General features: G+C 36.0%; 2 protein-coding genes across 3 annotated transcripts in view; both read right to left on the bottom strand.

Moving 5' to 3' along the window:
• Positions 1-12,549, bottom strand: part of LOC138330850 (uncharacterized) — a 64,225-nt gene extending 51,676 nt beyond the window's left edge. The window contains exons 1-3 of the mRNA XM_069278355.1: positions 12,410-12,549; positions 8,471-8,824; positions 5,580-5,710 (exon numbers count right to left, since the gene is read on the bottom strand). Of these exons, the coding sequence (XP_069134456.1) occupies positions 5,580-5,710; positions 8,471-8,596 (257 nt within the window). The 5' untranslated portion in view covers positions 8,597-8,824; positions 12,410-12,549. The remainder of the gene's footprint in view (positions 1-5,579; positions 5,711-8,470; positions 8,825-12,409) is intronic.
• Positions 12,550-18,083: 5,534 nt separating this feature from the next.
• On the bottom strand, positions 18,084-21,693 carry LOC138330869 (uncharacterized). 2 transcript variants are annotated; one of them, XM_069278369.1, is made up of 2 exons: positions 21,228-21,693; positions 18,084-18,993 (listed from the first exon to the last, which is right to left on the bottom strand). In XM_069278369.1, exons 1-2 carry the CDS (start codon positions 21,580-21,582, stop codon positions 18,440-18,442), a joined length of 909 nt encoding a protein of 302 aa, XP_069134470.1. In that variant the 5' UTR covers positions 21,583-21,693; the 3' UTR covers positions 18,084-18,439. The 2 variants fall into 2 exon arrangements, 1 of the variants encoding a protein (XP_069134470.1); XR_011209614.1 differs by having other exon boundaries at positions 18,935-18,993; positions 19,535-21,370.
• Between the last annotated feature and the right edge of the window lie 2,542 nt (positions 21,694-24,235).

Genomic DNA, 24,235 nt, shown 5'->3' with positions numbered 1-24,235 from the left:
CAAAAGGCACTACTAGACCATAAGACTAATGTGCCTATGGAGTTCCGTGCATATATCTCAACCGGTTTTCCAGTTATGCTGCGGAATCGAACCTTGTACAAAAATATGATATTTTCAGCAATGTTTCCATGGTTACGGAAAAAGTGCAAAAAATGAAAACCTAAAAATAGCAAACGGCACTACTAGACCATAAGAACAATGTGTCTATGAAGTTTCATGGAAATATACTCTTCTGGTTTTAGAGTTATGCTCCGGAAACGATTCTTACACAAAAATCTGCCATTTTCAGCAATGTTTCCATGGTTATAGAAAAAAGTACAAAAAGTGAAAACCTTAAAATAGCGAAAGGCACTACTAGACCATAAGACCAATGTGTCTATGAAGTTTCGTGGAAATATCTCTTCGGGTTATAGAGTTATGCTCCAGAAACGAACCTGGTACAAAAATATGATATTTTCAGCAATGTTTCCATGGTTACGGAACAAATGCAAAAATGAAAACCTAAAAATAGCAAAAGGCACTACTAGACCATAAGACCAATGTGTGTATGAAGTTTCGTGGTAATATCTCTACTGGTTTTAGAGTTATACTCCGGAAACCATTCGTACGGACGGACGGACAGACGGACGGAACCCATTTGTATATCCCCCGCCAACTTCGTTGGGCGGGGGATAATTATCCTGAAAGAGATGGGTGGTATATGGACTTGGCAGATTTACCAATTGGCAATATATATATAGACAACCTTAACCACCTGTATATAGTCAATTGCTAGGTACCAGCCATAGGTTGGTGGTTTTTCTCCAGTACTCCAGCTTTTCTCCACGCCTAAAAGTGGTACACCAATATGATAATATATGCCCAGTATATATACATGGACGTACAACAAAATTTCAAGGTATCAGATATAATATGAGGTGTGATATAGTAACAGGAAGGAATTTTGTACCCAAGGACATTTTAAGTGTGTTGTAGTATCTCTACAGGATATATAGATAAGCAGTACAGCTAGCAACATCCCTTTTTGCTGACATTGCACACCACCCATTCAAAATTTTGGACAGGGTCAGGCCAAATGTGTGATTAGGTAATTTGTTACAAGGAAAGTTACACAACACGTGTGTGTGTCAGTGAGACAGTAAAACACTTCCGCAGGATAATAAATTCTGAACACTTAACCTGTACATCGGGTATACAGATGACAAGTTTGTAACATATGTTTTTCCAAGAATTCTGTATAGGCTAATTTTAATATGTCTACACTAAACAAATGAAAAGAATGTCTAAAACAATTTTCAGTTTTTATAATATGAAGACATGAAATTTCCCAACCTCTTTATGACATAGACATGGAATGGATATGAAACATGACAATACAAAATTAAAATGATTTGTAATTAAATAAAGGACAACAACTCTGTATATACAAGGACAGATGTACTATTTAGTCCTAACCTAAGAGATGGACAAACAAGAATTTCAAGGTCAATGATGAGCAAGGTCAAGGTTGACAAAAACCAAAACGATGGGGAGGTCCTGTTTTTTTCCTAGTACACATAAGTTCACAACTGACACATTCCACCACCAGGGCATTTCTCAAACTTGACCTCTAGGACTTGTAATGGTTGGTATGTACAATTATATAAAGGTATCCCTGTTAGAGATGTTGCTGACTACACAGTCAGGTACAGCTGTTACACTATAGGTTACTCATTATAAGCCATTTACACCCAAGTCACATCTATAAAGTAGATTAAGTGTGAAGCCTGAACCTGCTGTTGCACTTTTCCAAGGATATTAACAATTGTGTACATTGTAATATCTTATTATCATTATGTTGCTTTGCAGAAACCATCTTTATTTCATAATTCATAGTTTTAATAAATGGTAATTTGATCAATTTGAGACAGCATATAAATATGGTTATAATGTACCAACGTTCAATAGTTCAACAACATATAGCTTGGTTATATCTATTTTCAAAAATTCCTAGACTGATCTTGACAATAGGGAGTAAATTAATGATTCGACAATACAATGTTTCCTAGGACTTGTGTCTGAATGGATTCTAGAATTTAAACCCAGAAGAGGTCATTATTCAAAGTGATAAACATTCCACAAAGATGATATATATATACCAGGTAGCAGCTAATAGTTGGGTTATTCAATCCCAATCAAATAGATCTAGAGGATTTAGTATTAACACAATTTAAAGGCAACATTTAAAATTAGCAATTTACAAACATATGCCATGAATAACTGGTCTCTCACATTTGGCTAATCTCTCATGTAAAATTGGACTTATTGATTAGTTAATGTTTAGTAACTGCTTTCACAAAAACTATCCTTCTATAAGAAACAAGAGGCCAAAAAGGCCTTGACGGTCACCTGAGTGCTGATACAGAAAAACCAATGCAAAGTTGGTTCAAATCTGTAAAAAGTATTTACGTATTAGAATAAACATTAAAGTTTGAACCTTCGTATCAGAATTGTTTTTTCTTCATTTTGATAGTTAGTGTTATGTTACCAAACCTTATGCTTAAAATTTCAATTTGCTTTGCCAACGTTAAAGATGCTCCACCGCTGACAAATGGTATTTTTTCACTATTAAAAACAGGAGCAGACGATTTAGTATTTTTCTTCAGTTACAAAAGTTACTTACTTTATACCATTACCACCATTGAAAAGTTTGAGCTTCTAATTTTACTTCAAGTTAAAAATATGAAAAATAATTAATTGCATCCCGAAAAAAATCCGTACCACTATATCCTATATGAAATGAACTACTGAATGAGCATGTACCAAAGGCAAAATAAATTATTTTATATTATTTTTTGTGTTAATTAGACTATTATATACACGATTAAACACCAATTATTGTTCAAATGATGAATATCATTTTTGGTCTGTCGGCGGTGGAGCTTTGCTCTGCCATCTTTAAACAAAAACAAACAAACTAGAAGTCAGTCAGTGTCAGTGATTTTATAAATTTCACTTTTAATCTATGAAGATTACTTGGTTCCATCAAACCTGTAAATTCAAAAGAAGATTTTTAAAATTTTAGCCTTTTTGATCCATTTTGGCCCTGCCCCTATGATCCCTGGGGGTCAGCCAGGATCAATATGGATATGGTTTGAAAATGCTATTTCAGGCTAATAATTCTAACCTAGTTTGACCCATTTCCTATTAAAACTAAGCAAATAACGTTCATAATGTGTTTTTCCTATATAAACTATAGTAAATTTGACTCCCTCCCAAGGGGAAAATCTGAGATCCCAGGGCTGTGGAATTCACACATTTTTTAAAGGGCCTTAAGACCTTCTAATCTATAATATAAAGAGTATTTGGTTCCATCGAATGTGAATTCAGAAGAAAGATTTTTGATAAGTTAGCCAATTTGACCCCTTTTGGCCCCGCCCTTCTGACCCCTGGGAGTTGGCCAGAAACAATATGGATATGATGTTAAAATGCTTTCTCAGCTAATATTTCTAACCCAGTTTGACTATTTCCTATGATAACAAAGCAAATAATGTTCATAAATTGGTTTTTCCTATATAAACTATAGTAAATTTGACCCCCTCCCCAGGGCCAAGAAATTCACAATTTTTGTAATGGGCCTTTTACCCCTTTTGGCCCCTCCCACATCCCCCTAGAGGGTGGGGGTCATATAATTCACAATTTTGATTGGCCTTATGCCTTAGAAGGTTTGTGCAAAATTTCATTGAAATTGCTTCAGCGGTTTTTGAGAAGAAGTTGAAAATGTAAATTGTTTACGAACACACTATGCACGACGCACAACGCAAGACGACGGACAAAAGGTGATTAGAATAGGTCACTTGAGACTTCGTCTCAGGTGACCAAATAATCATATTATTAAAAGTTTGAAGTCTTAAATAAATTGATATTGTGCAACTTTTGTATGGAGTCATAGATTTCAAACACAATAAGATAATTATATGTATGAAATAATTCACATCAATAAACCAATACATGTATGTCCATATTTAGGGTCATAAATGTGTGTATGAATATTAGGACAGTATAAGGACACGACCTATACCCCTATCTATACGATAAACATACTGCACATTGCACCTCCGATCAATTTATCCTGATTGGTATAGGTTATTCAATAAATAATCTTATCTTATCTCAATTTGTTCTAACTTTCAAGAGACAGCAATAGCATCAAACAAAAACATTTCTTTTGGTCACATGTGCAGTTATTATATACAGAATAAAAACTTGGAAAGCAATTTAGTAATTATAAGTTATCATGTACAGATACATTTTTGCATAATTCACATATTGCACGCAGCGTTAATATATTACTACTCTATTTTCAATGATTATGATGAAACTTAATTTATATAGGACGTTGATATTATGAAATCTAATTGATAACAATCGCTCTTAGCAGATTTGCAATATCTGAATTTAGTGCATTCCATAACCTTGATTTTGACCTCAGTCTGACCCTAAAAATATCGGTCACCTCATTATTGTATACCTATATAATTCAATTTTGCTTGTTACGAGCATTTTCATTGGCTTAAAAATTTACTTTATCAGCCCATAAAGGAAAAAATGACGTCGTCGTTTGTGACGTTGCTTCTGATTGGCTGAGATGACGGCGTAATGATTTCATAGACAAAGGAGTCCCAAAATGAATTTTGAGTAATGAAGAGATTATCTTTAGTAAATTGAATTATAAGTATTAATTTGAATAGATTTTTTATGTTATGGAGAGATAACACAAAAATCTGAGTGTACTCTCATCATAAACCGCTTCGCGGTTTATTTAGAGTACACTCAGATTTTTGTGTTATATCTCCATAACATAAAAAATCTATTCAAGTTAATCCTTAAATAGCCAGACACAACATATAACCTACAAAACACTTATCAACAGTCAGGACTTTGATAACACACTTGATATCGATCAGTATCATCAGATCTACTTCCCTTATGGGACACGTAAATTAAGACAGTTCCTCATGATCAATAAATCAAACTCCCTGAATAAAATTTTTTTTTAATCATGTAATGAAGATGATTAAAGTTATATGATATGTCTTAATTCGATCTCTTGCTGCAAGACAGGATACTTGAACTGTATATATATACATGCAGTGGAAATTGAGATAATCCAGGCTTCACTAATAGTACGGAAAATTAAGAATCGGAACGGAAATAACAGGGAACAAATGTGGTTATTAACTTAAAATATATGGACTTTGGCATTATTGAAATTCGCGATCCGGATAGCTAGGGCTAGGGATGCAAATGCCAAATTAGCAAGGGTCAATTTCAGAGCACATAGGCCTTATTACCTTGTGATCAGGTATATAAATTCCAAACACTAGGATTTGATGCCTATGTTTCACTACCTACAACAAACTTCTGTCAAGGAAGATAAAAAACAGCTCTTTACTGTGACTATTGTATACATCTTTACACAAGACACTTAGCAATTTGGTTTTGATTGCATATAATGTGATATCCTGCCTCCTATTGGTTGTTAGTGGACCAGCCACCAACTAATCAGTCATAGAATATCTAAATGACAGTAGCTTTACCTGAGCACCCTGTGGTAGAGTTTATGTGGGATCCCCGTAAGGACTCCGGCGCCATCACCCGAGTCGTTGTCGCAGCCGCACGCCCCACGGTGCTCCATCCTCTGTAACATTGTCTGAGCATCTCGCAACACCTGAAAAATATTAGGAACCGGTGACATTAGACAGAAATATTACCTTTAGCTATATCAACTTATTCAATATTACATATCCTATCAAAACTTTTAATTTCTGTATTGTAAAATGATAACAAATTCCTCTCTTTTGTCATTCAAACAACTTAATTCTTAGTAATTATACAGTAGATATATTATAAATCAATCAATCTGGCCTGGAGGGTTGGGGTGGGTGGAAGGGTAGAAAGAATTTAGCAAAATTTACAACAGTATAATAAGAACTCTATACATGTAATTCATTAAAGATATCTTTTATGGCTGAATTTCATCTTATTTAGTTCAACCAAAAGTCACGTTCAAAGTAAAAGGATAGCAAATATATCATATATCATCAGCCTTTGTAAAAGCTATTGATCATGACATAAGGATTACCGGTAATCAAAAATGTATGGTGACCAAAACAACATTTTGTGAAGGTCAAAGGTCAAGATCAGTATAGGGAAGGGTTGAATCTGTAGATTCTTGAAACAAAGACTAAACATCTGACATAATTTAAACATGAGAATAGTTTTAACAGTAACATGTTTTAATATTACAAACGGATTTTTTTTTCAATTTCAAACTACAATTATTAATGGCTTCATGAAAGCTCCACAGATTTTTCTGATATCAAGTTAATTAAAACATTAAAAATTTATCAAACGTATATATCACGCACATTTTGTGAGTGAATGTGTGTTGGTGTGGGGATATCCATTTCATAAATGAGTTGGTGATAATTAATTTGAAACTTTTCAAATCATGTTATATATCATGCATACATGACAAGCCTTATAAGACTGCATTATAATCTCACATTCTACATTCTAATCATGATCACAGCTAGTATACTGCAGCTGGTATCTGTATTTAGCTAATAAATTCTGAAATTCCTGAAACTGTAAACTGTACATGTCATAAATAACTTAAACACTATCCAGGAGCACTAAAGGCTGTACACATGTATATAACTTTTACTCAAATACATATATAAATATTTAAACCAAATATGTCATATCATGCATTCTTTTCTTAATGAAAAAGGTTAAATAGTATGCAATGCACAAGTTTTGTCCCTGTTTAATAGTGTATGTATCATCATTCCACAGATATTAATGAATATCAAATATATATGTTTTTAGTTATACAATTGCTATTGCTTTTGGTTTAATAGTTTAACGTCCTATTAACAGCCAGAGTCATGTAATTAAGGACGTGTCAGCTGGTCTGTTGCAATTGTAAATGGAAAGCTGGAGTACTGGAGAAAAACCACCAACCAGTGGTCAGTACCTTGCAACTGCCCCACATGGGATAAAAACCTCCATCCCAGTTGTGAAGGGTTTGTGGTGATATGTTGGGACATCTTGACCACTCGGCCACAGAGGCTATTGATCTTTCACCCTAATTGTTTTGTTTGAAAGCTTAAGTTTACTTTTCTCCTATTTCAAATGAACCAGTAAGCAGTTAAGTTCACCATTAACCAGTTAAAGATTGTCAGTAGATCTTTCTCTTTCCTTTAATAGTATAGCAGTTTAAGGTCAAACAGAGGACAAATCATTCAGCTATTGTATTAGTCAAGCGACACCAGTACAAATTGGCTTCTCAGTTGGTTCTCTATCATGGACATTGGCAAAGCTAGATTTCTGTTGATATATATAACTATATCATGTCTAAACAGTTATTGATTTTTACCATCAATACCTAATAAATAAACATACCCAGTGTAGAAGAATTCAAAATACCCTCAAGGGAAAAACACAGAAGCAACTTATTGAGTATAATATTGATAAACTCCCACACTGAGACAGCCACAGACACACTGTGGACCATCATCACTTCTGAGAGCTTCCTCTAGTATATACATCCCATAGCACACCCATTCCACTGACGTCAAATGTTACAAAAATCAATTGTGACGAAAGCAATTTGTCAGACAAATAAAATTCCAAAAGCAGCTGAACAGGCCAGAACCAACGGTTTTCCCCCTTTTTTCATAGCAATTTCTTGGGGAAGCTTATTGATTTCATATCAACATGGCATTACAGACTTTTCCTGTCCCTAATCCGACTTGCTGAGTAAATATACTCATCTATGATGAAGAAACACACCCCATGTATAGCAGATCTATTCACTCTGAAAGAGATGCTTTATAAAGAGGAATGGGAATAAAGTTTTGAATTTATGATTTAAGTTATGATTTGTCATGGAGGACATAAATGTTTCCAGATCTGGGGTCTTATATTACAGTGTAATGGACTCATAATAAGGCTGCAACAAGTTTGAAAGAACCACAAATGCACGCATTATCATAGATCCATACCAGTCTGTTGATTCCGGAATATGGTTATAATTTCAATTGAAGTACCAGGGAACAATAATTTTCAGATTACTGGTAGATAACGATCATTAAGCAATACAATCAAATCTGCATTAACTGCTGCTTCCAAAAAATTAAGTCACAGTTTACATTTACAACATACCAGGTACTCTTGATGAAAATCACTATACAGAACTTAAGTGCCAATAAATGGTCACCTGTTTTACAAAGTCAGATGAAAATCACTATATACAGAACTTCAGTGCCAATAAATGGTCACCTGTCTTATAAAGTCAGATTTAACATTGCAGTCTTAATATTAACTAGGAGGCAATGTAAAGGCAAGTTGAAATATTTAAAAAAAAAACTTATATAAAATCACAACAAATTTGAACATAAAATCAATGTTATATAATATATACCTTATGTGAACGGGCTCCATCGATGCTCACTACAAATCCTACACCACAGGCGTCACTTTCAAGACTTGGATCGTAAAGTCCACATTTCTCCGGAATCCCTGGAACACGTCCCTCCGCACAAGGCATCCCTAGCCCTGTGTAAAACTAGGTCACTGCAGCCTTGTCCGACTTGTTCTATATAAGTGTGATTCTACAGGCCAATCAAACCTCTTCAGATCTGTCTCATCCTTATCTTCAGTGCTTGTGAAGGTGTTATCTAAAACCCTTTACAGCCCCTTGCGATGAATGTGTTATTTGTAGTCACTGAGCTGGTATCGGGCATACAGGTATTAACTTTTGTAATGCGATATTGATCTGAAATAGAATAGATGTACTGGTGTCAGGCTGGATATACCAGCTAAAGAATATGTATTAGATGTCTGGAGCGGGTGTTGCCAACTTGCCAATAACAATTGTGCTGTTGCTTGCATGCACTGATCGTAATTCAGAATATGGGCTTTATTTCTTTCTGTTTTTTTATTTAAGCGATGAGAACATTGATAAAACAATATATATAGGACTAATAACCTAAGTATGAATATACTTTAATGATTTAACATGTGAAATCAACAAATATTAGTTAAGCTATATATCTTACTAGTAACATATCTAAAATATACTGGCCATGGTATCAAACACAAAACCCTGTTGATCATGGACTAAAAATATTTTGTAGGTGACAAAAAAATACCTCATTGACTCGGCAAGGGGACATAACCCAGATCTATTCTCACAGGAGATAAAATAAACACAGTGGTGACTTGACCCCTGCAGGTGTAAACCTGAATCATTCTCACAGGGGGTAAACTCTGGGTGTTACATCCAGAACCATAAATTCATGCAGGATCAACACACTAATAAGTTTAACTAATTTACTTATCGAACCATCACTAATTATTGTAATATGCAGATCTAGGATGACATGTTCAAGATGGAGTCAAACATAGAGATAAATATTAATAGATACCCCCTACCAAAAACAATGTAGAGGTTCTCTACACCTATAATAATCAAGTATGACAGTGGGAAAGTACTAGCTTGCAATTTTGGTCAACGGATTTTTAGGAGGAAAAACAGGTTGACCCTTGTGACTTTGAATGAAAGTTATAAGGTCATTCATTTGAACAAACTTTGTAGCCCTTGATCCCAGCATGTACATTATATATTGATTTTTTTTGCAATGTCTGACAGGTCATTTTAATTTTTTTTACGACTTTGCTAAAAATTTAAATTCCTTTGATATCCACTTCCCTTGCAACTGTGAAAGAAGATGCCACTTAAAATAACCTGAATGTGAAGAGATGCTCAAGTACAGTATTGAATCAAATAATAAATTCCAGTATCAGTGACCTGGGCTGCTCTGACGCAGTGAGAAATGCATTACTACATCATTGCTATTCATAGACCTACATCAACAAATACCGGGACATCAATGATAGCATTATGTATACAAGTCTGTAGTCGGTTGTTTACATATATACATAACAAGGTGACACTAATGTACCAGTTCAGTGAGTTTGCCACATCCGTTTGTGAGATATATATATGTAGCCAGGTAATTTTGTACCAGTGTATGTGTAAACCATTTTATGTAAATCTTGGTATCAAAGTCTATAACTATCAATTCATGATTTATTAAGGTTTCAAGCTGTCACAGTTGTTGGGTGTTATTTTCCCCACCAACGTATCAACTCTCATCTACACTGTGTGATTAATAGCTAATCAGCTATAAAAAAACACTATAATAATTATAACAAGGGCCCAATGGGCCCGAATCGCTCACCTGCAATCTGGTAATCATACATGGTTCATACTTAACAAATAGAGTAAATAATTGATTCGAGCATGCCACTTAAACAAACTTGAGTAAATAATTGATTCGAGCATGCCACAGGCCCAATATCAGGTCCCTATGCCATTTGGTTTATAAGAAGAAGTCTTTTAAAGATTTTAGCCTATTTGACCCCTGTAACTTTGAATGAAAGTTATAAGGTCATTCATTTGAACAAACTTTGTAGCCCTTGATCCCAGCATGTCACAGGCCTAATATCAGGTCCCTAAACCTCTTGGTTATTAAGAAGAAATTGTTTAAAGATTTTAGCCTTTTTGACCCCTGTGACCTTGAACGAAGGTCAAAGTCATTCATTTGAACAAACTTGGTAGCCCTTGATCCCAGCATGCCACAGGCCCAATATCAGGTCCCTAGGCTGTTTGGTTATTAAAAAGAAGTCCTTTAAAAATTTCAGCAAATTTGACCCCTGTGACCTGAATAAAGGTCAAGGTCATTCATTTGTAAAGACTTGGTAGCCCTTTATCCCAGCATGCTATAATTCAAATTTCAGGACTATAGGTCTCCAAGTTTTGGAGAAGAAGTTGTTTAAATGGAAAAGTTGACGCCAGACGGCCAGACAGACTGACTATATCAATTAGGACTAAATTCTTGGTCAGTAATAAATTGTTATAGTATTGTATTGGAATGAGTGATGAAACGATCTAGTTGTGGGCAAAGGGGAAATAACTCTAAATCACATTTGGAACTCTTTTGTTGTAAAAGATAGAAAAATTGAGAAGAATAAAAAGGAAGCCAATGAACGGACGTGTTGCTGTCACTCACTCATTCCCCAAACCCACGAAGCAACAAACAACATGGTGGAGAATCCGAATCTAATAGATGTTACTTGCAGTACTCCTAACAGTATGTATACTTCAGGCTGTGACCCCATTTCGCACCTCGACACACCAATTCGATGGAGTGACCATGCTGACGGGATCATGGAGAACAACGTTAACCGCTATCACGCCATGGCGGGAAACGGAATGAACTGTGCTGTGACAAATACTGAAATGTCATGCCCTGATGACCATCCAAATATGAATATGCTACCTCGTCCATATTTCTCACAGACTCCCGACGGGAACCCGAGGTACCGTTTACCACAGACAGATTTCCCTCAACCAGATGGTAATTATAATGTTCACGTTCCCGCCCATAATTCATCACGTTGCCATGGAGTCGGACAGACATTTATCATTCGAGAAATCGTCAAAGGGGAAATAACTCTAAATCACATTTGGAACTCTTTTGTTGTAAAAGATAGAAAAATTGAGAAGAATAAAAAGGAAGCCAATTAACGGACGTGTTGCTGTCACTCACTCATTCCCCAAACCCACGAAGCAACACACAACAAAATGTATATGATATTATAATTATTATGTTTTCATTAGATGCTGGTGTGATTTGAACCTATGACCCAAGCAGGTCATATATTCATCTGATAATTAACACCCGGTATATGGTGGGTTTTTTTAATACAGGCAAACTAATAACTATCAAAAATGATAAAAAAAAATATTACATAACTTATACATGTACATTATACAATGATGTTGGCCTTCATAATATTATGTACTTCTCAGGATGCTTCTGTAATGACATTTGGTATATGTCATCATAATTACTATGCCTACTAAATAAAAGTTTACAATTTAAAGCATGCCTTATACAGTAGTTTCTGTTAATATGCCAGAAACACCAATTAACTAATTGACATAAAAAGTGACTAACTACAAATTAATAACATACGAACAGGAGTTGTCCCCCCTGAACTGCTCTTTCGAATCAGCATCTGAAGCACGTGTGTTATAAAACAGGCGGTCATGTAGGCCAAATGCATTGTATGTAATAAACAAATGGGATTTAACTGCACCTTTTCTATCATTAACACCACAGGTTAGCATCTGTGATTGATAACCAGAGGTATACGACCGGCATACATAAACACATTTGCAATGTTTACATTTCTGCATCCGACGACATGCATGTTTCGCTTCATTTCTTATTATTAAACAAGTGTATAAAGACAGCAAGGACACATTTTCAAATATAAGTGAAGTACTCACGCGTTTGGATCCAATGAGTCAGAGAGGTTGTTCAAGACGTTGTTTCTCAGCTCAACACTAATTCGGGCAGATATTTTATAATTATACGGTTTCCCGGCCTTACTGAACTACAACTGTTAGCGGTGAAGGTTACACACTACCGTATACAGTCGTGACCACGTGAACCTAGCGTGTACGACGCGGGCTGCCATTTCATTGGTTCATTGAACGGATTCATTTATTAATGGTACATGTGTGCATTTCATTTACCTGTGGAAAAATTGGCCAACATATTCAGGCAAAACCCCTTGTGCGTTTGACGAAATCTGCTATTGGTTAAATTGGATTTTTGTGGTTTAAAGGTTGAAATAAATTCTTACTTAAAACATTTGTCCGTATTCAATATTCGTGTCGACAAAGCACGTGTGTACACACTTATGTACGTTATTATTAGTAGCATAAGTAGATATATCGAATCTACACTAACTGGAAGACATGGACGTTTCAATTTAGATATTTTATTCTGAAAATTAATGTATATAGTTTACTATCTGATCTCAGTTTCACGACCATAAAAAATAATCAACTTTAAATTCTCAATAGGAAAACATAAGCCTTAATCACATTACATAAGGGAAAACATTATGAAGGTCACATGTGTAGCACGTACATTGAACGAATTTTCCACACGAAACATATATGTTTCTGATGTCATGGTGCAAAAAATTCTTTTAAAAAACTGTTGACACATGATACCATATATGATTACAACGCTATTTTGTTTCATCATTTTAATGAATCAAGTAAACAGGTTTACCAGATGATGTCTGTCACAATCTATAATCTGTCACAGAGCCTCTAAAGCCTTCTATTAATTCACGAGTTGCACGTTTCAAGCTCTAGACTGACAACCAGCTTCATATAGAATATTAAAAACATCGCTAAATTTGGCTTTATTATTTTTGTTGTTTCAAACTATAATAATAGTATTATAATTCTTATCAACAACTGTTATGGTCTCGTGGCTAGTCTAATACCAGTGTTGTGACTGTTTTCTCCGCGTACTCCAGACCAAGGATTTATAAGTGAGACTCATATACATGTACGTCCTTGTCCTGACACAGGCGTTGGGTACTATATATTTCTCTCTATATATCTAACACTTTGTATATTACTAGTATTACCAATGGTTTATAACTCTCATCTACGTCCTTGGTATTATATGCATGTATCTATAGTGAAAATATTTGATGCTTTCCTCCTGCTCTTCGATTGTCATGGCTTGTGACGTAAAGAAAAAAGACACGTGATAATAATTAAAGAGGACAGAGAGGAAAATATTAACTCTTGTGGAAGCTTGATTTAGTAAAGATCTAATAGCTTATGATAATGTTATCATTTATAAATGCATTGATTGATCATGTCACAATCGTTGACCATAAATTAAAAACCATATGTAACTATCTTCGTGCAATTTAATTACATAGGACATCTTCAATTTGTTTATTTATCCATACGATGTATTTTGTTTAATTTTTATATCGGATACTGAGCCATCGGATGTGCATGTTATAACAGGAAGAGAGATGGTCATAGGACGCCTCCCTGGTGAACTCCGCATTTGAACATCAGAGTTCACAAATGGCAACTTTGTCTGTGTTTTTAAAATTTAACAACATCGAGTACTCCACGTGATCTTATATGATACAATGTTTTGATAATACATGTACATTATTTTTGTATCTTTTACAAGACTCATTCCGTGATAGAGTATAATAGTCTACTTTAGTAGATCTCTTTTTAATACATTCACATAAAAATATCACATTATCAGAAATTTAGATAATCATTTATATCTCTGATGTAATTTTATACTTAACCTGATCAACATAATTACATGATGAAATGACAAAAAGAGTCGACTTTCGAAGGAGCAGTACGAAATGTTGACAATCCACAATTTGCCCCTATAACAATAATCATGACCATGCTAACAAAGAATGACCTAGATGAGACGACACACTAGAAACTTGAGAATTATGGAATCACGTGGCAATCACTCCCTTAATTAACATTTCCACCACTTACCGATATGAGACTGTTACTTAGTAACACGTTGTCCCCGGGGCGCATCACATAATTATATCTTACACTGCTGCTAACTGACGTTTTATTAGTTTAACGTCCTATTAACTGCCAGGGTAATGTAAGGACGAGCCATGGAGGAAAGCCGGAGTACTCGGAGATAAGCCACCGACCAGTGATCAGTACCTTGCAACTGCCACACATGGGATTCGAACTCACGACCCAGAGGTGGAGGGCTTGTGATAATATGTAAAGACATCATGGGGAAACTTATAGACCCTGTAATTTCCATCATTACTTTCTCGACTGATATAACATCTATTATCATGTCATTAGTATACCAATTTTCAGACCTTTCGATGGACGCTGAAAAGATACCATTTTGCTCTGTAAAGGGTATGTACTTGATGCATCACGTCCTGTTACCAGTTATCCAATGCCATACACATTCATCCTCGAGATTCCAGGGGTTACTTTCACTGTCGTTATATCCACCCATGTACGATGGCCGACAAGAGCCTGGCAAAAAGATATGAAAAAACTGTAACGCTTTTTATCATGGTACAGTTTTTTCACATGTTTGTGTACCATGAATGGTACAAAAACATATGAAAGCATGGTACACAAAGATGTGAAAGCAGTATTTATGTGAGCAGTCACTTTTATATCTTTCTGTACCAAAACAGCGGCCGAAAACAGCCATGGTACAGAAACATGTAAAAGGCGAGAGACTCAAAGGTTACCAAGTTTGACAAATGACTTCCCGATTTAGTTGTCAACAGTTAGATTGTATACAGCTTCACGGGAAAATACCATAAAACAAATACTTTAATGTTGGAAACCATGTTTCATTTATTTATCTATATAATAGGAATGCCCACATCTTACAGGTTTTATTTAACAATCGTAGGCCCTAAGTTACACCCGAAAAATAGCAATATAGTTTTGTTTCTGTTTGTCCTCAGATGTGCTTAACGACATTTTACGCTTGTTGTGACGCCCTAATCAAATCGCTGCTATTCGGGGTCAGCTTTGGTCATGGTGTTTGATAACAACATTACAATGCTCCTTTCACATCTTTGTGTACCACAGTTTCACGTGTTTTTGTACCACTGATGGGACAAAAAGATGTGAAAGCTCAGACCCTTTCATATGTTTTTGTACCATGCTTTCACATGTTTTTGTACCACCGATGGTACAGAAAGATGTGAAAGGTAAATCGTTTCACATGTTTATGTACCACGCTTTCACATCTTTTTGTACCATCAGTGGTACACAAACATGTGAAAAGAAATTAGCTTTCACACCTTTTTGCCGGCTCATTTCGGCTATTGGTACATAAACATGTGAATGTAATCTGAATTTTCTCGAGATGTTTATAATCTTTCTGTACCGCACTTTCACATGTTTTTGTACCATATTGTGGTACAAAAAGATGTGAAAAAACTGTACCATGATAAAAAGCGTTACAGTTTTTTCATATCTTTTTGTCAGGCTCTTGTCGGCCATCGTACCCATGGGCTATCTCATAGTAAAACTGAAAGCAGTTCTGGAGGAGAAAAAAATATCAACCACAGAGCTACAGAGATTTCCAAATTCAAAGCTGAAGTCAAAATCAATCGCAGTGCACACTTATTCAGCAGTTATTTTGATGTTCATCAAATGCTCAAACATACCTGTGCCATCGGCTGTCGCTTACAGAGCCTTCAGATTTACATATGACACATTGCAGGTTTGGATATAACAACAGTGATAGTAACCTCTTGAATATCGAGGGTTATCCACCTTACATTGTAGGCTTCAACTCTCTTTTTCAAACATCTTGTTTAGCTGATATGTTATTGACAGCTGTCGAAAGTAATCTGATAAATAGCCAAAGTTTGGGTGTTGTTTCAGGCGTCATTCTCACTGGATATATGTGCGGGTATATTTGTGCGTAACACAAGACGATCATCACAATCACATCCTGTCTGAAAGTTATATACATTGCGTAGGTATGTGATAATATCAACGTTCACATTGATGCATTGCGTCTCTGCACAAACGTATGAATAACAAGAGTCCCAGAGGGCCTGTATCGCTCACCTGGTCTTTTTTCAGTAATTTTCACAAAGACTCTTACAATTAGAAAAAATTACTCCAAAGTTTGCATTATGGGTGCTATCCCATGCTTAGTTTCAGAGAAGAAGTCGTTTATATGGAAATAGACAAATTGACCCTTTTTGGCCCCGCCCCTCAGGCCCCCTGGGGGTCAGCCCCATCATTTGTACAATTTTGAATCCCCACCCTATAAGAATGCTACCATTGCATTGTGGGTGCTATCCCATGCTAGGTTTCAGAGAAGAAGTCGTGTATATGGAGATAGCCAAATTGACCCCTTTTGACTCCGCCCCTCAGGCCCCCTGGGGGTCAGCCCACTCATTTGTACAATTTTGAATCCCCACCCTATAAGGATGCTACCATTGCATTATGTGTGCTAACCCATACTTGGTATCAGAGAATAAGTCGTTTATTTGGAAATAGCCAAATTGACCCCTTTTGGCCCCGCCCCTCACGTCCCCGGGGGTCAGCTCCATCATTTGTACAATTTTGAATCCCCACCCTATAAGGATGCTACCATTGCGTTAGGGTGCTATCCCATGCTTAGTTTCAGAGAAGAAGTCGTTTATTTGGAAATAGCCAAATTGACCCCTTTTGACCCCGCTCCTCAGGCCCCTGGGGGTCAGTCCCATTATTTGTACAATTTTCAGCTAGTAGCCCATAAGGATGCTACTAGTCAAATTTTGTTGAAATCCGACCAGCGGTTATGGAGAAGAAGTCGATTGTTGACGGACGCCGGACGCCGCGGTATCACCTCGGACCAGGTGAGCTAATTAAATGTAAAATATTACAGCGATTTATTTGTAGATGGTGAGAATATTCTTATTTCCAAGGAACAATCAGATTGAAATTCATATATACTTATTCCCACTTCGTTGTATACAGGATGTGGCAACATCCCATTACAGGTCACGCTTCAGTTAGCCGACATTTCGTCACGGGATAGATAAGTTACTCATTATGGACGAGTTGACTATATATAGAGGATTATACAAACCATTTCGTTCACCTTTAATTTACCTCAAAGATTCTGAAAGTTATCACTCTATTTGCCAATTCGAAAGGTCACCAGAACCAGATGTTGCCAGATCCTCTTTGACACGAAGTGTGACTAAGGATCTGAATTTTAAAACCAGATTGTTCAAAGAACAAAATGCCACAGGATAATTTAATGATATTGTACTGATTGGAAGATATCAATACCAAAATCGTCTAATCTATAGCTTTTCAAAATGTACAAAAGTTGAATCTGGCAGATTCTGATACACATGACATAAATCAAGGCAAACCAAACAGAAATGGTGCTTTGGCGTATTCATATCGCTGACTGAAGTTGACCTTATCTTGACCCAGTTTATGTTTCAAGCTCATTCAAGACGTATCCCAGTGTCCTTTAAATGACCTTGATAGTCAAGCCTAATAAACTAACTAACCAATCAATCATTGTTTTTCGCTGTAGTATTGACTTCAAGTCTAAAAGTTCAGTAAATGAAAAACAAAAGCGTCGAAGTAAAAGCAAAGCTTTATTTAATTTTCAACAATTGTGCAAAATTGCTTTCCAACATTAACAAATTGACAAATGAAATGGTAAATTAAAATACATGTATATTGTTTGATAAATTATCACAAGAGTTTTATAACAATCGATAGAGATTCCTCCTCCCTTTCATACATAGCACGAATGTGTATTCTCGGATTGTTCTGGGATACTGGATAACTCACGTGTAAACGTAACAATGCGCGTGTACATCTGACCAGATCACTATTTGTGTGTAACTCCACAGGGGAGTACTAATTCATTCAGCCACATGTGCGTGCACTGGTCTAACATCATGACCTCATCGACGATCAGCTAAGAATATCTCATCAGTCTCGCCATAGAGTACAATTGCCAGCTCGCATCAGATGGACATCTCGGATACATTGCACACGCGCCTCTCGTTCGCGACGGTCTTTGATGACGTCAGCAATTCCTTCTACGATCTCGATCTCCTGATTAGTCACATCAACCAAGCTCCCATGGAAACGTGTGTGATAGTTTATTACGCATGCAAATCGAACGCGAACTACCTTTTTGACACGTTTTGTTGTAGTTTCCATGAATTCTTCGATCTGTGGAAATTCTGTGGCCGATTCAATAAGAACGTCACCGATTGGCTGGGAATTGGAGTCGTAAAGAATGAACTTTTCACCTTTTTCCAGGACGTCATGACTAAATGCGTAACCGTCTTCGTCGTTGTCTGACCAGAAGAAACAGTCGTTGGCATTCAAGTTATCTCCCTTGAAGGTCAAACGTTTTCCGTATCCCATGCCGACTGATACCAAATAGCGTCCTCTACCGTCAAAGACGTCATCCTTTCTGCCAACGTAACGTACTTTGTACCGGAATCCAGGACACACCCGCCGGTCCACATAGAAACCTACAATGGAGAAAGCATAAATAAATACCATGTTTAACCACAACATGCATATATATAAATTACGAAAAAAATAGGTCATTAAATGTAATCATTTACATTGAGATAATGTTTATTATTTTCGTAAAAAGGTATAATGAGGTAAACAAGAAAATGGAATAGCAAATTTTCGATTCTTTAGCTAAATAAAAATAAAAAAAAACAGCGGACAAATTGCCTTTATGCTTTTAACAGCATCGCTTTTTATTTTTAAGCTAAAATATTTCAATATTCAATCCATAATTTCATTAATTTTACATAATGAATACAAATATTAAAACTTGTTTGTGTTGTTAATGTTTTTCTTCTTAATTTCCTATAATCTGGTGTAAAATGTGTTCTATTTAACAAAGAATTAAGGAATTCCAATGTATCGAACCCATATGAAATGTTCTTAGTCACAGCAATATGACATTTGATGATAACGAAACACATGAAATCGTGATATTTACAGAGGTCCAGTTGTGTGGTATAGGAAGTCCCTCCACAGGGGAGACAAACTTACTAAGCACACAGTGTGAGCAAGTTCAATGTTTTATAGACTTCGTCCATTCGCTTGCTTGCGCTGTTGAGAGGATTTAGAGCATCTCAAAAACTGAAAGTAAAAACATTGTCAAGAACACATGGCAATACACAATATTCTGAGCATTGTTCTTTTCACAACAAAACTGTCTGTCGGGTCTTTTTGGAGTAGCATCTCAGACTTGCTCAAGTCCTTGTCAGGTATATCTAGTGTCAATGATTACATAAAACGTGGATCTCTTTGGCTAGCATTTACTTCAGTTCCAGATCACTCCGGATACACTTTCATAATTGGTTTTATCAAATCGGTTAAGAAAGTGTGGGGGACTACATCACAATCGGATCCCCTCGGTGAAATTTTTGGTATTCTTCGAAAAATTACTGCGAGATGTCGCGATTGGCGGACATCAAAGACGAGATCGAGCCTCTGCTCTACCCCAAAGGTAGAGAAAGGTCATATTAGTCTTTTTTAGCTTCAGAGATCCACATCTTTCCAGTTGTCATTTATTATAAAACGTCACACACTGAAGAAATACACAAGCTAAAATATACGAAATTTAATCGAAAACAAATAAAATGGAGTAATTGAGTTCGCAAATTCCAATGCAAAGTTTAACTATATAATCTTATTTCTGTGAATTATTCCATTTTACTCATGGATATATTTCAACCTAATTTCAGGTATTGAAAAGCAATCTTCAAAATTTTGTTCAAGCAATAAAGTGTCACTTATTTCATCTTCCAATTGCATACAAATGAAATGCAATAAACGAAAAAAAATATCGCGATGCTCTATCAAAATGGCGTCGGCAAATCTGTCATGTTCGGTTTCTTATTATAATTGCAGACAACGTTTATAGTAAATCAAAAGCATTAAGTTTTCATTATGTAGATTTTTGTTAACTTCGGCATATTTACAAATTCGTTGAGACCTACTGTTCAAAAGACAAACTTTAAATTGTAAGATTATATAGTAAAATTACTTTTGCGAACTCCCAAATTATTCCACAAATATACATCACTGATCACCATGGTAACGATTATCTTTCCGGCGATATTGCATAAAAACTGGTACTATCAATAATGTGCTAGTAATATCCAGATAATTAAAATGAAAGTGGTAAATGGGGATATTTAATCGTCTACAAGACCTTACATTATCACTACAGTGAATTTCCATTGCTTACACGCGTGTGCAGTTCGTTAACTCAAATGTGAAGTTAAAGAACATATATATAATGTCCTCTATGTAATTCCATTTACCACTCTCACTAACAGCTGAGCATTACGTAATTAGTGCCGTATAGTACCTAGGACTGTGGCTCCGTATACTGGCGTTATACAATGTGCGCCAATTATAATGTTAGGGTTAGTGACAACAAATGTCTTAATTCAGCCGATCATAGTCCATATGTTTGTAATATTCAGTTTGAATTTAATGTTAAATAAGTCTTATAAAAAAATCCCTGACATTATTGATTCATGGCGTCTATACACTGCATTAATATTGGGCCAATGAGACAGTTGCTACTCCAAATGTCTGAGAGTCGTCACAAAGAATTGTATGCTGTCAAATGAGCAAGTTTATTTTCTATAAACAATATCTGATACCATATTAATGTGTATATGTCTCTAGAAAGTTCTGAATTAGCATTAACTAGAAACAAGAATCCTACCTTTGACAGGAAATTCGTGCGGGAGGATGCCATGTACAGTATATTGGACAGGAATATCCTCGGGTACCAGGGTCAAACACTGGTCAGAGGTCAAGCTGTCCGCGAACGATTCCTTAGCCTCTTTGGCAGCATTGGCTTTATGAAATGGCTTTATAGGGTTCCGGATATCCAGGGAATTCGTTCTGTTGATGGATGTATTAAAGTCGATCTCCCCGCTTTCGTGGAGTTCCTTGGCTTTTAACTCTTCTTGTTGTTGTGCAACGTGTATGGAGAGACGTTTCAGGAAACTTCCATCGCTGTCTTCATTCAGTACGAGTACCGATAGCGCTGGGGTTATGAAATCACCGATTTCCATACTGTATGTTACTGTATTCGAGCTTTTTCGCTAGCAGAAACTAAAAATTATTGACTGAGTATGAAGGATTGTTCTTTACTTAGCTGTGATGAGTTAAGTCGCAGTTAAATTCCGTTAAGTCGCAGTTAAATTCCGATCTCGAGCAAGAGACTCCTGTTATGAAATTGAGCTAGCCGACGATCAATACTAACACTATATCCCCAACACCAGTACTCCTCCTCACTTCCGCTAGATCAACCAATCAAAATGCCTCGTCTGGATCAATATCAGTTTACAGTTTACAGCGTAAAATTTCCCCACGTGAAACAGTCGTGTTCCACGTGTGTGTATGTTTATTTTTATTTTTGTGCGGCCCCAGTCTTTTCCCCACATTGAATGAAACTTAAACGATTTAATAGTCGATTGTTGTTGACCTGTTACACAATACACTTGTCACGGTCGAGTGACCACTCAAAATCTGGTAAAGACTCGCTTAGCGCTTTAAAAGTGTATCTAGTCGGTGTATGGTATTTATTATTTAACCATACTTATCATCCAGTTCAGGAAAGAAGAATCAAGTATAGCATTAAGATGCCTCCGAAAGCCGACAAAGTTGTTTTGATTCATTTTCTTATGGTGATCAAACAGAGTATATATTATATACAGTATTTAGCACAGGGACCTGGCACGAAAATTTTCAACAAATATTATATATATATATATATATTATAGTATCTATAATATATATATATATATGTACTGTTAGTTTAAAAAAGTCGTGCCAGGTCCCTGTGGTATTTAGCAGGCTGTTAAGTTAAAGACACGATATTAGTCTGTAGCGGAATACACAGAGAAAACTTTCATCATCAGCACCACACGCACGATATTTGACAACTTATTGCCCCGGTCGTGTATACTATATGTGAGGACACCTTTACCACTAATTTTCTATTCCATTTATGACTTAGATAACATTAAATTTACAAAGTCCCGATGGCGACAATTTTAACAGAAAATCTAGTATTGATCAAAGTATTCCAAATTATCACCCAAACATTCACACGATATTTATATAACACAACCTTGAAAATCAACTGGTCAATGGCGGCTACAATGCAGAGTTATGTAAAACATCATTTGCTTGACACGGCACATTTTGTGTGTATAAACAGGTATAATTTGACGCATTTATGCCCCTAGTCCGCTAAACCTGCCTATATTATTAGGCTTTTATAAAAAAAAAATTGCCTAATATCTATTAGGCAAAAAAAAAAGCCTAATAATATAGGCAGGTTTAGCGGACTATTATGCCCCCCGCCGTGTGTCTCTATACAATCGTAGTAATTGAGGTCAAACTATAGGACACAGCGACTTAGTTTTGATACGCGAAAATACAATAGCAAATTGTTAAGTTCCAAAGCTTCATAGTTTAAGGGATAGACACCAGGACAAGCTTGTTTTTGGACCGAGCACAAAGGTCAATATATAGGTCACAGTGACCTAGTCTTGATACGTACGCGACACGCCATTTCACCTAGCCGGACCCACATACCAAACAAAATGTTCCAAAGCCCGAACAAGATCGGACAGACGGACACGACGCAAACTCATACCATGGTTCCCGGCGGGAACTAGATATATAATTCAATGAAAAACGCATTATATTTAAGTTTGTCATTTATAGCTATTTTAAGTAGATCTTATATACATGTGTATAAGTTTCGTCCGCCGATGAATGAACATAAAGTGCTTTGCGCCGTCGTAATACAGGTATAACCCACCGCAAGATATCAGACCCGAGTCATAATACACTGACTGTATTTCATTACTTTCCGATGTGAGAAGGGCACTTATATGGACTCGGATACTCTTTTAATACCATAAATAACAGTGGAGCGGTTGGCCCCAATTCTAATAATTATTTAATTACGGGACTGTACACCATTAGGGCAGGCCATTCCACTGTACACCAACTTATTGAAATGTTCAATAAAATTTGTGAAAAATAAACAAACAACTTGTCTATTTTTGTGTGATATATCTAAGGCCTTTGTAATAGTATGACACGAGAGGTTGGTTTGAGGCAAGATATTAAAATGGTTACTTATTAACGTTAAATTACTGACGGACAACAGTTTTGTCGGAAACAATCTTTCTTCAGTAGGGACTACAAATAGATGTGTTCCGCAAAGCTCAGTCCTGGGGCATTTACTTTTCATATTGTAGATGACTTTACTGACAATCTTATTTGAATAATGATGTTCTGATTTTACAGGTAATGATACTCATAATATATTCTTTTACAGGTAATTATACTCATATCATATTCTCGATACGAAAAGATTTTAACCCCTTCCCAAACCGTTTCCCCACTCCTAGCCCTGCACTCTATGTATCACATTTGCATAAAATTATTTTGTGTTAAGGCTAATAAGGTATACAGAGTTACTTCCCTTTGTCCGATTCTCGCCTGAGACACTTTAATCCAATTTGCACAAAACATTTGCATTAAAAGGTAATCGACCGACAGTCTTATTAGAAAATATAGGTACACGTGTAGAGAATTACCAAGACCTGTTATATTTTTCATTTAAACAACTTGTTTAATGCACGCTCCACCGCCGACAGACCATAAATGACATTCATCATTTGAACAACAATTGGTGTTTAATCG

Source organism: Argopecten irradians, chromosome 1 (genome assembly GCF_041381155.1).
Source record: "Argopecten irradians isolate NY chromosome 1, Ai_NY, whole genome shotgun sequence".
Lineage (NCBI taxonomy): Eukaryota > Metazoa > Mollusca > Bivalvia > Pectinida > Pectinidae > Argopecten > Argopecten irradians.
The sequence above is the reverse complement of the archived record's forward strand: the minus strand, read 5'-3'. Positions and strand labels throughout refer to the sequence as shown.

Coding starts and splice junctions, on each gene's coding strand:
- LOC138330869 (XM_069278369.1), bottom strand. CDS start 21,582: ATGGAAATCGGTGATTTCATAACCCCAGCGCTATCGGTACTCGTACTG. Junction 18,994..21,227: donor GCACGAATTTCCTGTCAAAG/GTAGGATTCTTG, acceptor TCTCCATTGTAG/GTTTCTATGTGGACCGGCGG.